The sequence below is a fragment of the Urocampus carinirostris genome, chromosome 8 (genome assembly GCF_059441175.1).
Source record: "Urocampus carinirostris isolate Australia breed hairy pipefish chromosome 8, RoL_Ucar_1.0, whole genome shotgun sequence".
Lineage (NCBI taxonomy): Eukaryota > Metazoa > Chordata > Actinopteri > Syngnathiformes > Syngnathidae > Urocampus > Urocampus carinirostris.
In genome coordinates, this window is record NC_142356.1 from 2,668,281 (window position 1) to 2,681,697 (window position 13,417).

General features: G+C 41.3%; 1 protein-coding gene and 1 long non-coding RNA gene across 3 annotated transcripts in view; one reads left to right on the top strand and one right to left on the bottom strand.

Annotated features, from left to right (window-relative positions):
* LOC148360484 (complement C3-like) overlaps positions 1–13,417 on the bottom strand; it is a 76,153-nt gene that overhangs the window by 22,431 nt on the left and 40,305 nt on the right. For both annotated transcript variants that reach the window (XM_088341328.1, XM_088341329.1), the window contains exons 22-29: positions 12,192–12,404; positions 10,248–10,311; positions 10,073–10,162; positions 8,916–9,122; positions 5,745–5,820; positions 4,494–4,653; positions 2,454–2,549; positions 670–820 (exon numbers count right to left, since the gene is read on the bottom strand). In XM_088341328.1, coding sequence (XP_088197454.1) covers positions 670–820; positions 2,454–2,549; positions 4,494–4,653; positions 5,745–5,820; positions 8,916–9,122; positions 10,073–10,162; positions 10,248–10,311; positions 12,192–12,404 — 1,057 coding nt within the window. The remainder of the gene's footprint in view (positions 1–669; positions 821–2,453; positions 2,550–4,493; positions 4,654–5,744; positions 5,821–8,915; positions 9,123–10,072; positions 10,163–10,247; positions 10,312–12,191; positions 12,405–13,417) is intronic.
* On the top strand, positions 2,142–3,017 carry LOC148360485 (uncharacterized). The gene is made up of 2 exons (XR_015851067.1): positions 2,142–2,350; positions 2,726–3,017. It is a non-coding gene; the product is annotated as an uncharacterized LOC148360485 (long non-coding RNA).

A 13,417-nucleotide genomic window follows, 5' to 3' on the forward strand; every position in this document is an offset into this window, starting at 1 on the left:
ATTGGTCGACGTCATGAAAGATGCCGGTCTGCTATTGGTTTGCATCACGGCATCTTGAGTATGCCGATATGCTATTGGCCGAACTCCCTCTACTTTTTTCTTTCTTTTTTGCTCTCTCTTTTCTGTCTTTCTCTCTCTCTCTCTTGTTTTCCTGTTCTCTCTTTTTCTCTTTCTTTGTTCCCCTTTGTCTCTTTCTCTCTGTGTGTCTTTTTACCTTCTTTTACTCTCTCTTCCTTTTTTCTTCTCTCTCTTTTCTGTCTTTCTCTCTCTCTCTTGTTTTCCTGTTCTCTCTTTTTTCATTGTTCCTCTTTGCCGCTTGGTGTCTTTTTACATTCTTTTGCTCTTCTCTTTTCTTTTTCTGTCTCTTCTCACTCTTTCTCTCCCCTTTCCTTCTCTCCTTCTATTTCTCTTTGGATTTCTTTCTTTCTCTCTTTCTTTCCCCCTCTCTCTCTAGTGCTCTTATCTCTTTTGTTTCTCACTTTTTCTCTTTCTGCTTTTTTTTTCCCTTTCTCTCTCTTTCTCTTTCCTTGTTCCACACTCTCTCTTTTTCTCTCCCTATTTCTTTCTCTCTCTTCTCTTTTTCCTCAATCCACTAGTCCGGCCACCGAGAGAATGTTTGTTCTATCGCGTGGCCCCTGAAAAACAACAACCAATCCTTGCAAAACATACCTGGGGAAGCGAACTTAAAGAGGATCTCCTTGTTAAGTTTATTCTTATTGGCTAAGGCGTAGGACGTCATGGCGACCGCGTAAGGGTTGGTGAGACTAGGTAGACGTTTTTCCAGGTATTTCAGTGCTTTGCTTTCGCTGTCTTCCAAACTCTGGAGGAGAAGAAAATAAGAATTCCCATCATGAGGATGACGATACATTTCAGAAAAATCTTTAGGATCTAATAGCAGTATTGTCATGACGCTCCACACCAAAAAACATCGGCGACCAGATGATAAAGGTGCTGTATCTGGGTGTGTCTGTGTGCGCAACTGTGATATGCTGGTGTATGTTGTCAGTCAAACAGCTGGGGCGGGATGTCACGGTTGCCCATGGCGCCCAATCGGCCCCGCCCGTTTGGTTCGTTGACTGATTGGCTTCCCTCCTATTTACGCTCAGTGCTCTCACTCACCCTTTGTCAGTCCGTCGACGAACCTCTGCACCCGCAAGACGTGGGTTTTGACTCTGTCCGGTTTCCTGCCTGTGTTTCCTGTCCGTCTATTTTTGTCCTGTTTAATATCGATCCCCAGTTTCGTTCCCAGCTTTTTGTACTGTTGGTTATCGATCTCCAGTGTCTGGTAGCGGTCCCGTCTAGTTTGTCCGGTTTAATTTCGATCTCCAGTGTCTGGTATCGTTTCTGTCTATCTCCGTCTATCGGACTCCTGTCTCTAGTGCATGATGTCAATCCTGTCTGTCCCTTCCTGTCCGTTATCGACCCCATCCGACCGATATCTGCTCGTGCAATCGGTATCGATCTGGTCGGCCTCTGGCTTCCTGTCATTCCACGCCAGACTTCTGCCTTACGTCTTCCGCCCGACAATCGCCGAATCACTGGCGTTTTGGGTTAACGTGCATGACAGTCCCATTTCCCGTAATATAAAGCTTGTGTGAGAAACGTCACGCATTTGGGTCCTCTTCCTGTTCTGTTCCTTGACACAAGTAGGCACACTGGTCATTTGTTTACCCAAAACAAACTGCGAAGCATGGCTACAGCTCGTATTTTAGTGGCTTGCTCAATTAAATCAGACTCTGAGGAAAGTCAGAAGAGCGAAAGAAATGCTGATCACCAGCAGGTGCTTGGTGGATTGTTATCGGGTCCAGGAACACAACGAGGCGGTGGCGGGCAAGAAAGCAAAAGTGGAGCTTCAGGTCCGGCCTACTGCCGCGGCTACAACCCACATAAGCCACCCCTGCCAGGCCTGTATCTCAGCTTCTCCAGATCCATTACTCATAGTACGGATAACTTGGAGCTACAACTTGTCATAAGACGCTACTTTTGTGATGGTTGTGTTTAAGTCATCACAGAGACCTGGCTCAATCCGAGGATTTCCAATGCTAGCGTGCAGCTAGCCGCCTCTTTCTATATTGTTTTTTTTACACTGAAAGGAGTAACTCTCCAATTTTGTCGTACTATTGTATGATGACAATAAAGACCACTGTTTCATTCATTCAACTGCGATTCTGTGTTTTTATCTATAGTTGTTATTTTGGTACAGTCAAACATATCATATCTTACTGATATCTAATAAATACACAAATGTTTCTACTTCACAGGTTTTGACGATGGCGAGACTTTTTTGGAACGAAACCCCCGCGAAAAACGAGAGATTGCTGAACTCGCCCAAGACGCACCACAGGAACTGGTGAGGTGATGCAGAATTTTAGTATCCGTCACTTTTTTTGGAGTCTCTTTCTCTGGTCAAGAGTTAATAGATTTTAGAAAAGAGAATCGAGTAAAACACTCACCTGTACAGTGGCGGCGCAAAGTGTTCTGGACTCCTGCATTGCAATGAGATTGAAAGCCGTCATGGACGCATCAGAGTCGATACCCTTCACGTCGCCCTACGAGAAATAGACAACAAGCTACGTTAGCATTGAAGTTATATACTATTATATACACTGTTTTATCTTACGTAAAGTCAAATAAACTTGTTCTAAAATATGACCTCAGTGTTTGAGGGCAAACTCTGAGAGAAGTGTGTCGTAAACCACCTTCACTTTGTAATGCGTCTGTGCAGATAACAATGACTCATCACCGAGCCTGGGGTGTTGGGAGTATGTGCCTGGTACCGTCCTATCACCCCTCCTCTCGTTGTTCAAATCATGGTTGGAAAATTTGCATCGACGAACGCAGGACCAATCAGCCAGAGGCTTGGTCATGGAGCTTGAACATTTCATCAGCATGGGTGGTAAGATGTGGAGACCCCAGAACCTTGCTCTCTTTCTCCACACGATTGTAATCGGCAAGGAAGAAAGATCCGACTTGTTCAACTCTTTGTTTCGGCTAAATAAATTGATATGTGGACTATATCTGGCGCTCGGGTCAATAATTTCTCTGACTTTAGAACAGGGGTGTCAAACTCATTTTAACTCGGGGGCCACAAGATAGAACAAACATTCTTTTAGGGGCCAGACTAATGAGGTGGGAAGAATGAAAAAGAGAGATGGACAGAAAGAAAGAATGAAGGAAAGAAAGAAAAAAGGAAGAATGAAAATAAAAGATGGAGAGAAAAAAAGAAAGACATACAGACACAAAGAAAGAAAAAAAGAAACAACAAAAGAAAAAAAAGAGAAAAAATAAAGAAAGACTAGTAGATTGAGGACAAAGAAAAAGAGAAAAAGAAAGAAAGACATTCAGAAACAACAAAAGAAAGAAAAAGAGAACGAAAGAAAGAAAGACAAGTCGATTGAGGAGAAAGAAAACGAGAGAAAGAAAAAAGAGAGGGAGAGAACAAGAGCGAGGATAGGACAAAGAAAGAGAGAAAGGGAGAAAGAGAGAGAGGGATAAAGGAGACCGAGAGACAGAATGTTAAACAAAATAGATAAAAAGAGAAATAGTGAGAGGGGGAAAGAAAGAGAGAGAGAAAGAAATCCAAACAGAAATGGAAAGAGAGAAGAGAAGGGGAGAAAGAGAGAAGGGGAGAAAGAGGAGGTTGATGCAAGAGAGAGAGAAAAGAGGGGAGAGCCAAAGAAGGTAAAAAGACACAGATAGAGAAAGAGAAAAAGATGAACAAAGAAAGAAAAAGAGAAACAGAGCAAGTGAAAGAGAGAGAGAGATAGAAGGCGAGAGAAAAAGGGAGGACGAGAGACCGAGTGAAAGAGAGAGAGAGAGAGAAAGAAAGAAATACAAGTACAGTGTTTGTGAGTGGTGCCTGGCTTTGGCAAAGTGGACGGTTTAGTGTATAAAATCGGTGATTATTGTAACAATTATAATTATTGATATCTGACCTATGTAATAAGTATATCCATGATATTTTGTTATATTAGACAACCCTGCATTCACAACAAATATCCTCCTTGTTTCATAACCTTATCTTCTCTGTTGCTTTATCTTCTTGGGTTTTTTACTTCACTGTAAATGTGTGAAACTGGAGTGCCCAATTTCGTTGTCACAATGTTAACCCATTTTGTAACAATGACAATGAAGGTATATTCTATTCTATTCTTCTATTCTATTCTAAATACAAAGACATAATGGTTTAAGTTGTATTACATTCCCAACAAATGCAAGACAAAGTGGTTTTGGTTATATGTTCGCCATGACATTCCCAAAAAGTGATATCAAAGTGAGATAAAACGAGGTCAAAGTGGTTATAGTAGCTAGGGGGATGCAAATCCCTTTCTCGGCATAACACCGGCAGTTTGACCAAGCGCCAACTGTAAGGCATGACACAAGACACGGGAAGCGTCTTCGGAGTCAGATATCGGTATAAGAAATGTTCAAACCTTACAGCGTGAAGAAAAAAAAAATCAAGGCAGCAAAGTAAAAAAAAACGGACGGCTTACGATCATTTCGCCGTGAGCCACCGTGCCGACTTCTCTGAACATGCCGTCGGGTTGAAACGCTTTCAGAATAAGAAACTTGACGGCGTCGCAGATGACGTTTCTCGGTATGGCCACCAGGGGTTCGGCCATGGCGAACACTTTAGCCACGTAGGCCGTCAGCCTCGAAGACAACAATTGAAAGAGTTGAATCATTGTAAACATACAGTGGAACCTCGCTTCTCGACCATAATCCGTTCCAGCACCCTGTTCGAAAACCAATTTGTTCGATCACCGAAATCATTTTTCCCATTAAAAATAATGTAAATCATTTTAATCCGTTCCAACACCCTGAATGATTACCATGAATGTTTACCGTAAACATAAAGCTAACCCAGGCTAATCGTACGTCCGCGTTATCGTAATCTTCCGTGCGAAAGATTACGCTAACACGAACGTGTAAAAATAAAAAAATCAGGCGGTTTACAAGTCATTTAGCACTCGGGTCTCCACAACAAGTGGTGAGCGGTTCATTGGAAAGGAGGCTCCGTTCCAACACCCTGAATGTTGGGCTCCGATCCAACACCCTGAATGTTGACCTTGAATGTTTAACATAAACAGAAAGCTAACCCAGGCTAATCGTACGTCCGCGTTATCGTAATCTTTCGTACGAAAGATTAAGCTAACATGAACGTGTAAAAATGAAAAAATCAGGTCGTTTACAAGTCATTTAGCACCCGGGTCTCCACAACAAGTGGTGAGCGGTTCATTGGAAAGGGGGCTCCGTTCCAACACCCTGAAAGTTGGGCTCCGTTCCAACACCCACATAAAGCTAACCCAGGCTAATCGTACCTTCGCGTTATCGTAATCTTATGAATAGGAATTCTTACCTTTGTGGTGGTCAGCAGAAGGCGCAGGCAAGATCAGACACTCGCACACCTCCTTCATATTTGGCTATTATTTCTTTCTTAAATGCAATAGTTGTGCGCACTACTTTTCTTTTTTCACCAGTAGCAACTTTGCCGCTTGCACCGACTTTCTTCGGGGGCATAATAAGGGGCTAAAACACCCGTACGCCGCTCAGCATGGCACCCTAGCGTACGCCCTCCCGCATTACCGGCGTTCGAACTCCGATTTTTTGACCGGACAGCGAAGCAAGGATTTCTCCGCATTCTTGGTCGGACTCCGATTTGTTCGAACTGTGAGGCGTTCGAAAACCGAGGTTCCACTGTATTTCTAATTTTGTTCTTGAAAGAGATTGATTTTTCTACTCACCAGCTGCTACTCGCTCCTTTGGCCCACACAGCAAAAGAACCATCTGCTTTCCGGTAAACCTGCTGATTTTTGAAGCCTGTGCCCCCAAAAACAGTTTTTTAGCCACCCAAGTTCCAAACAATCTTTCATGAATGTCAGTAGGGATGCAGCAAACACTTTTGTGTTGAGAATGAACGAAAGTGCTTTTTTAGTTTCAAAAATAAACAAAGAAAAAAAAAATGTCATGTAATATGTGAGGCGAGCCATGTGAAGCTGGCTGTCACTAGGGGGACGAGTTTGCGCATGCCATGGATGAGAGAGATGGAGTTCAGAACCAGGCATTGACTCAAAAGTTTCTTGCCCCCTCTAGTTCAAAGCTTTTGTTAGCCACTAGCTGGACTTTGGCTAGTGTTTAGAACACAGGTGTCAAAGAGGCGGCCCGCGGGCCAGTTCAGGCCCGCCAAGGGATTGAATCCGGCCCGCGAGACAACACTCAGAGAAGCGCAAGAGAAAAACAAGCTGCAGGTTGAAATATGTCAACTTGATGTTGCCAAAGCCAGGTGCCTCGAACAAAGACACTGTACTTGTATTCATTTCTCTCTCTCTCTTTCTTCTGCACCCCTTTTCTCCCACTCTGTCTCTTTCCTTCTCTGTGTCTCACTTTTTCTCTGTTGCTCTTTGTCTCTTTCTCTCTCTGTGTCTTTTAACCTCTTTTGCTCTAACTTCCTTTTTTCTCTTTCTCTCTTCATACCCTTCGTGCTTTCTTTTCTCTCCTTCTGTCCTTCTATTTCTCTTTGGATTTCTTTCTTCCTCTCCCTTTCTTTTCCCCTTCTCTCACAACTTTTTGTTTCTCACGCTCTCTCCCTCTCTCTCTTTTTCTTTCTTTGTCCTGCCCTCTCTCCTTTTCCCTCACTCTTTCTCTTATTTCTTGATCTCTCTTTTTCTTTCTCTTTAATCTACTAGTCCGGCCCCCGACAGAATGTTTGAGTTAAAATGAGTTTGACACCCCTGGTTTAGAAGCTAACCTTAGATAACTAACAATTTGGAGTCGTTAACACATACTTGGTGTGTGACAGTCAATTTTCATCCCCAAAGAGTTACATTTACGATTGTTATTATTCTACTTGTGTAAATATGTCAAACTCATTCACTCTAGATAGATAGACGTCTCGATAGATAGACATCTAGATCTATAGATAGATGTCTAGATAAATGTCTAAATAGATGACTAGATAAATGTCTAGATAGACGTCTAGATAAATGTCTAGATAAATGTCTAAACAGGCGTCTAGATAAATGTCTAGACAGACGTCTAGATCGATAGGTGGATGTCGAGAAAGATGTCAAGATAGATGTCTAGATAAATAGATAGATAGATAGATGTTTAGATAGATGGATAGATGTCTAGATAGACGGATAGATATCTAGATAGATGTCTAATTAGATGTCTGGATAGATGTTTAGAAAATGTTAAGATAGATGTCTAGATAGACGTCTAGATAAACGTCTAGATAAATGTCTAGATACACGTCTAGATAAATGTCTAGATAGATAGACGTCTCAATAGATAGACATCTAGATCGATAGATAGATGTTTAGAAAGATGTCTAGATAAATGTCTAAATAGATGACTAGATAAATGTCTAGATAGACGTCTAGATAAACGTCTAGATACATGTCTAGATAGATGTCTCGATAGATAGACATCTAGATCGATAGATAGATGTCTAGAAAGATGTCTAGATAAATGTCTAGATAGACTTCTAGATAAATTTCTAGACAGACACCTAGATAAATGTCTAGAATAGATAGACGTCTAGATCGATAGATAGATGTCAAGAAAGATGTCAAGATAGATGTCTAGATAAATAGATAGATAGATAGATAGATAGGTGTCTCGATAGATGTCTAGATAAATGTCTAGATAGATGACTAGATAAATGTCTAGACAGACGTCTGGATAAATGTCTGGATGACGTCTAGATAAATGTCTAGATAGATAGGTGTCTAGATAGGTGCCTATATAGATGTCTAGAAAGATATCTAGATAGATAGACAGATGTCTAGAAAGATGTCTAGATAGACAGATGTCTAGATAGATATCTAGAAAGATGTCTAGATAGATAGATGTCTAGAAATATGTCTAGACAGAGGTCTAGAAAGAAAGATAGATAGATAGATGTTTAGATAGATGTATAGATGTCTAGATAGACGGATAGAAATCTAGATAGATGTCTAGTTAGATGTCTGGATAGATGTTTAGAAAATGTTTAGATAGATGTCTAGAAAGACGTCTAGATAAACGTCTAGATAAATGTCTAGATACACGTCTAGATAAATGTCTAGATAGAAGAGACGTCTCAATAGATAGACATCTAGATCGATAGATAGATGTTTAGAAAGATGTCTAGATAAATGTCTAAATAGATGACTAGATAAATGTCTAGATAGACGTCTAGATAAACGTCTAGATAAATGTCTAGATAGATGTCTCGATAGATAGACATCTAGATTGATAGATAGATGTCTAGAAAGATGTCTAGATAAATGTCTAGATAGACTTCTAGATAAATTTCTAGACAGACACCTAGATAAATGTCTAGAATAGATAGACGTCTAGATCGATAGATAGATGTCAAGAAAGATGTCAAGATAGATGTCTAGATAAATAGATAGATAGATAGATAGGTGTCTCGATAGATGTCTAGATAAATGTCTAGATAGATGACTAGATAAATGTCTAGACAGACGTCTGGATAAATGTCTGGATGACGTCTAGATAAATGTCTAGATAGATAGGTGTCTAGATAGGTGCCTATATAGATGTCTAGAAAGATATCTAGATAGATAGACAGATGTCTAGAAAGATGTCTAGATAGACAGATGTCTAGATAGATATCTAGAAAGATGTCTAGATAGATAGATATCTAGAAAGATGTCTAGATAGATAGATGTCTAGAAATATGTCTAGACAGAGGTCTAGAAAGAAAGATAGATAGATAGATAGAGAGATAGATAGATAGATACGTCGTTCATCCCCGTACAAACGCCGATACCGATATCCGTCAAGTTTTTCATTTTCAGTTTTTGCGTCAAGCCCAGAATTTTCATTTCAGTGCATCCCTCGTTTTGAATCTGAACCTTTTATAGCATGGAAGATTTGTTTCATTGAACCCGACGATGAGAACGTACCGGTGCTGATATGCAGAAGGGCTTCGTCGCGTTTCTGAAAGCCGACGGCTTCCCATTGGTTGGTTTTGTCCAAATAGATGGTGGCGATGACGGGCAGAGTCATTCCGATCATGTTCTGCTCTCCGCAGCCGCCGGGCTGGCGGATCAAACTCCCCATGGATGTCCCGGCGATCGCGTTTTCCACCAAAAAGCTAACTTGTTCCCGACCTGCACACAAACACCGGGATTCGTACGCTTTTTTTCAAGCACTTTTTAAGGATTTTCATGGCCAACTTTCCAATGAATCATGTATTTTGCAGATCAAAGAATACATCTGCAATTTAAAGGATTTTAGACGATTGACTCAGTTTAATGCGATAAAGATATTCACTGACTGGGCTGTAGTTCAATGTCAGGGCAGGCTGTACGAAAAGCATAATATTTTGTCTAAGAAATTTTGATTAACTCGTGGGAAATGGGGCAGTCGTGCACGTTAACTCGTGGATTTGCTGACGCTGAACGACAGGCGTTGTTTTGGTATCAAGGCGCTGTGTTGTGAGAACGTTGGGCGCAAAACAACTGCTTGGCACGCCCATGGGAGGAGCCGAGACGCCATCTTGCTGGGAGACGTGAGCCAATAAGAGAAAGCTAAAGGACTTCAGAAAAAGGCTTCCCGCACACACTCCAACGTCACTTCTTCGGCCGTCTCCTGAGTACACTTAGTTCTTCTGTTAGGAAAATAAATCCGCCCCCGTGTGAAAATGTCGGCTTCCGAGTTCATTTTTCTCTCAAGAAACGAGCGCGCATAAATTGTTGGATGAATGTAGGTTGTGTTTGGTTAATGGAGTCAGATAACTCATTCGAACAATTTGGTAAACGCTACATTTTGATGATTTAATTTCCAACAGATTAATCTGCCACGATTTACATATGCCATTCTTAATCTTGTGTGTACACTTATCAAGACATGCCACATTTAGATCTTGAGTAAAACGCAAATATACTCGTGGATCTTAACACTGCCTGTAAATATCTTGAGCGAAATCCAGCCCCATATAGGTGTTGTGAAAAAACGAGGGTAATTCAGGCGTTTTCAAGGATTTCAAGCACCCATACAAACCCTGAAACATGGAAACCATGGCAAATTTCTGTACTTCTAGAACTGCATAATATCTCACCTGTGACAGAGATCTGCGTGATGGGTTTTGTTCCTGGTACAACATCTGTCTTGGGAATTTGGCCCTTTACGGTGACTTCTTGTTTGCCGTCTACAGGTTTGGAGGATAAAACACCAAATTATGAATTTAAAAAGACCTTTTTCACATGTACGTGTGGTATCAAGTGGAAACTCACTTATTCCCTCTTTAGCAGGGTTAAGGTCTACTTTCTGAGGAACTTTCATTAGGACGCCTTCAGGCTGCGGGAAAAAAAAAAAACATTAAACTAATCTATCCATTATCTGCAGCGCTTATCCTCAGTAGGGCCGCGGGGGTGCCGGAGCCCTTCTCAGCTATCTTCGGGCAGTGGGCAGGGGACACCCTCAACTGGTCGCAGGGCACACAGAGACGGACAACTCGCTCGCTCATTCACACCAAGGGACAATTTGGACCGGCCAATTACCTGACGTGCATGTTTTTGGTACTGGGGGAGTACCCGGAGGAAACCCACGCAAGCACGGGAAGAACATACAAACTCCGCACAGGAAGTCTGGAGCTGGATTTGAACCCACGCAGGAGGTTCCCAAGACATGAACTGTGCCGCACATGCTACGGTGTAAGATGATTTCGTATTTTGTAAGGGAAAAATACGACATACATACATATCACTTTAGCATCAGTGCAATTACCGTAAATTCCGGACTATAAGCCGCTACTTTTTTCCCAAATGTTCAGCCCTGCGGCTTATCCGGTGAAGCGGCCAATTGATGTCATTTTTCTAACGGCCGCTTATGACAAGGAAGACTTCAACTCCGTAATTATGCAAAAACTGTCTATATGACAAAGGTTCTTTCAGATGGCGAGGAGACGCCTTTTATAGCGACAGTTATAGAGAGAAAGATGAGGACGGTTTACCCAGAATTCAACAATTACGGTATGCTTCTTTAACAGATAAAATTGATACGTTGTGTGCGGGTTCATAGTAGCGTGTTGGTACCTTTCACAGGCACGGTTTGGGATGAATAAAGTTATATTATTATTATTATTATCTTTCTTCGTAAATATGTGTAACCACGTATAATATGTATTTGCAACTGTATATTTTTGTAATGTATCTATTTGTATTTATTTGAGACACTTATGCTGATTTTCACGAGCGAATAAGAAAGAAGGGGCGGAGCAAACGCGGGCTGATGGGAACTGGGGACGGGTAAAGGTGAGTGTTTGTGAACGCGGGAGACAATAGTGGATATATATTTTTCCTACCCTTACCTTTGGAAAATACACTTTTTCCCCCTTGGATTACATTCAACGGGTACCCCGACTCTGCAGGTCTGCATCAAATGATAAGTAGCTTGCTCTGTTCACTCCACGTATCAGTCCAGTATTGCAGTACCACCAGGAACGATGCAATAGCACTGATAGTTTCTCGGCCCTTTGGCTAGGATCTTAACTCAGTTCCTCGACTGGGAACAAGTGTCTCGACCTATTGGCTAGATAAATGTCTAGACCGACATCTAAATAAATGTCTGGATAGACGTTTCGATAAATGTCTAGCTGATGTCAAGATAGATAGGTGTCTAGATAGGTGCCTATATAGATGTCTAGATAAATAAATGTCTAGAAAGATGTCTAGATGGATATATGTCTAGAAAGATGTCTAGATATATGTCTAGATAGATAGAGGTCTAGAAAGGAAGAAAGATAGTTGGATAGATAGATAGAAAGATACTTCCTTCATCCCCGTACCTCATGAATTAACTAATAATAGATAGTGGACAATTGAAAAAGAATACATATCAATAAAATTTTACAAAATCCCCCCGTCAACAGAATAGTTCATTCAAAAAACATCCATTATTTAATGTGGGCGCATGCGGCTAATATACTGGTGCGGCTTGTGTATGTACTAAGTCGGTTTTCCTCCCGAAATGCGATAGGTGCGGCTTATAATCAGGTGCGCCTCATAGTCCGGAATTTACGGTATGTTGCAATGTAGGCCTAAGTGCTCTGCTTTCGCTTTGTTCACGCGTGATCGGAATGATGCATGATGGGAAATCCCCAGGCAGCAGACGCATGCGCACAGTAGCATCAAAGCGCTCGCTTCGTTTGCGACGGAAAAAAAAAACGACGGCCTTACCACCACTTTCAGCTGCTTCAAGATCCCATCGGAGAGATGAGAGTTTCTGACGGCCGCTTTAATCTCGATGCCGAATGTTCCCTTTTCCATGGGAATGATGACAAAAGGCACAGCCAGCGTCGTTTGGCCCCCCATTTCCACTTCCTGGCTGAACGTTGAGCGTTTGAAGGCCGCACTGCACACTTGTGGCGTTTCAAACAGGTCCACACGCACCTGGAGCGAAAAAAAATAGAGACTCTGAGAGACTTTTCAGGCAATGTTCCCTCTAATCTTCCACGGATCTGAGCGATCGCACAAAATCGGTGAGCAACGCTTGAAACCACAGTGAGCAACCATAATCCCAAGTGTGGCAACTAAATCATTATCAAACATGTCCAAAACTTGACATCACGTTACATTTTGCCGAGTTTCCGGCAATGCAAAGTTCTTTTTCACTTTTGAATGAATTGACTCATGAACGATGGCCTACAAACGTCATTTGTTTTTACAATTCTTTCACAAGATTTCCATTTTTTTCCCTCCATTGTCGCATAATATTAACATTTTTGGGGGCTTATTGAGTCGGTTGTACGATACAGAACTGGACTTAATCACATTTTTTAGTGGAAGTACAATGTTAGCAACAAGATTCACTTGATATTATTGGAAATGATTTGAATGCAACACAAACTTTTTCTTCTTTTTCCCTGTTTTTTTACTACTTTTTTTAAATTTACTTTTAAAAAAAATCTCATTGTTTATTTTTTCCTAGCTGTTACTTTTTTCTTTTTGTTCTCTATTTACTTTTTTTCTTTCTTTTCTTTTTTTCTGGCTTTTTTCAGATTTTTTCTCTTCCTTTTGTTTCTTTTTTTTCTCAGCTTTTCTCTACTTTTTCATTTTGGTACTTTTTTCTTTTTTTATTCTATTCCCCCCCTTTCCTTTAAGTCATTTTGTGCATCATTTTACATAATATTTGGTCATATAGGGATGAAAGAAGCAAAAACAACCCGAAGAGCCGTTTAGGACCCGAAAGACCGGCTGCTTTTAGTGAGCCGAGCCGAAGAAGCCGGTTCTCGAAAAACTCTACTGACTTTACTCAACTTCGTTCTACTTCGACATTGACTTCCAAATACCGCATTTAGAACACAGTGTCAGGGGAACCCGTGTGTTTTGACCTTCATGCACTGTCACTTTGACTTAATTCGCTTCTTAATTAGCAAGTTCGAGCCCTGATTTTTGTGAGCTGG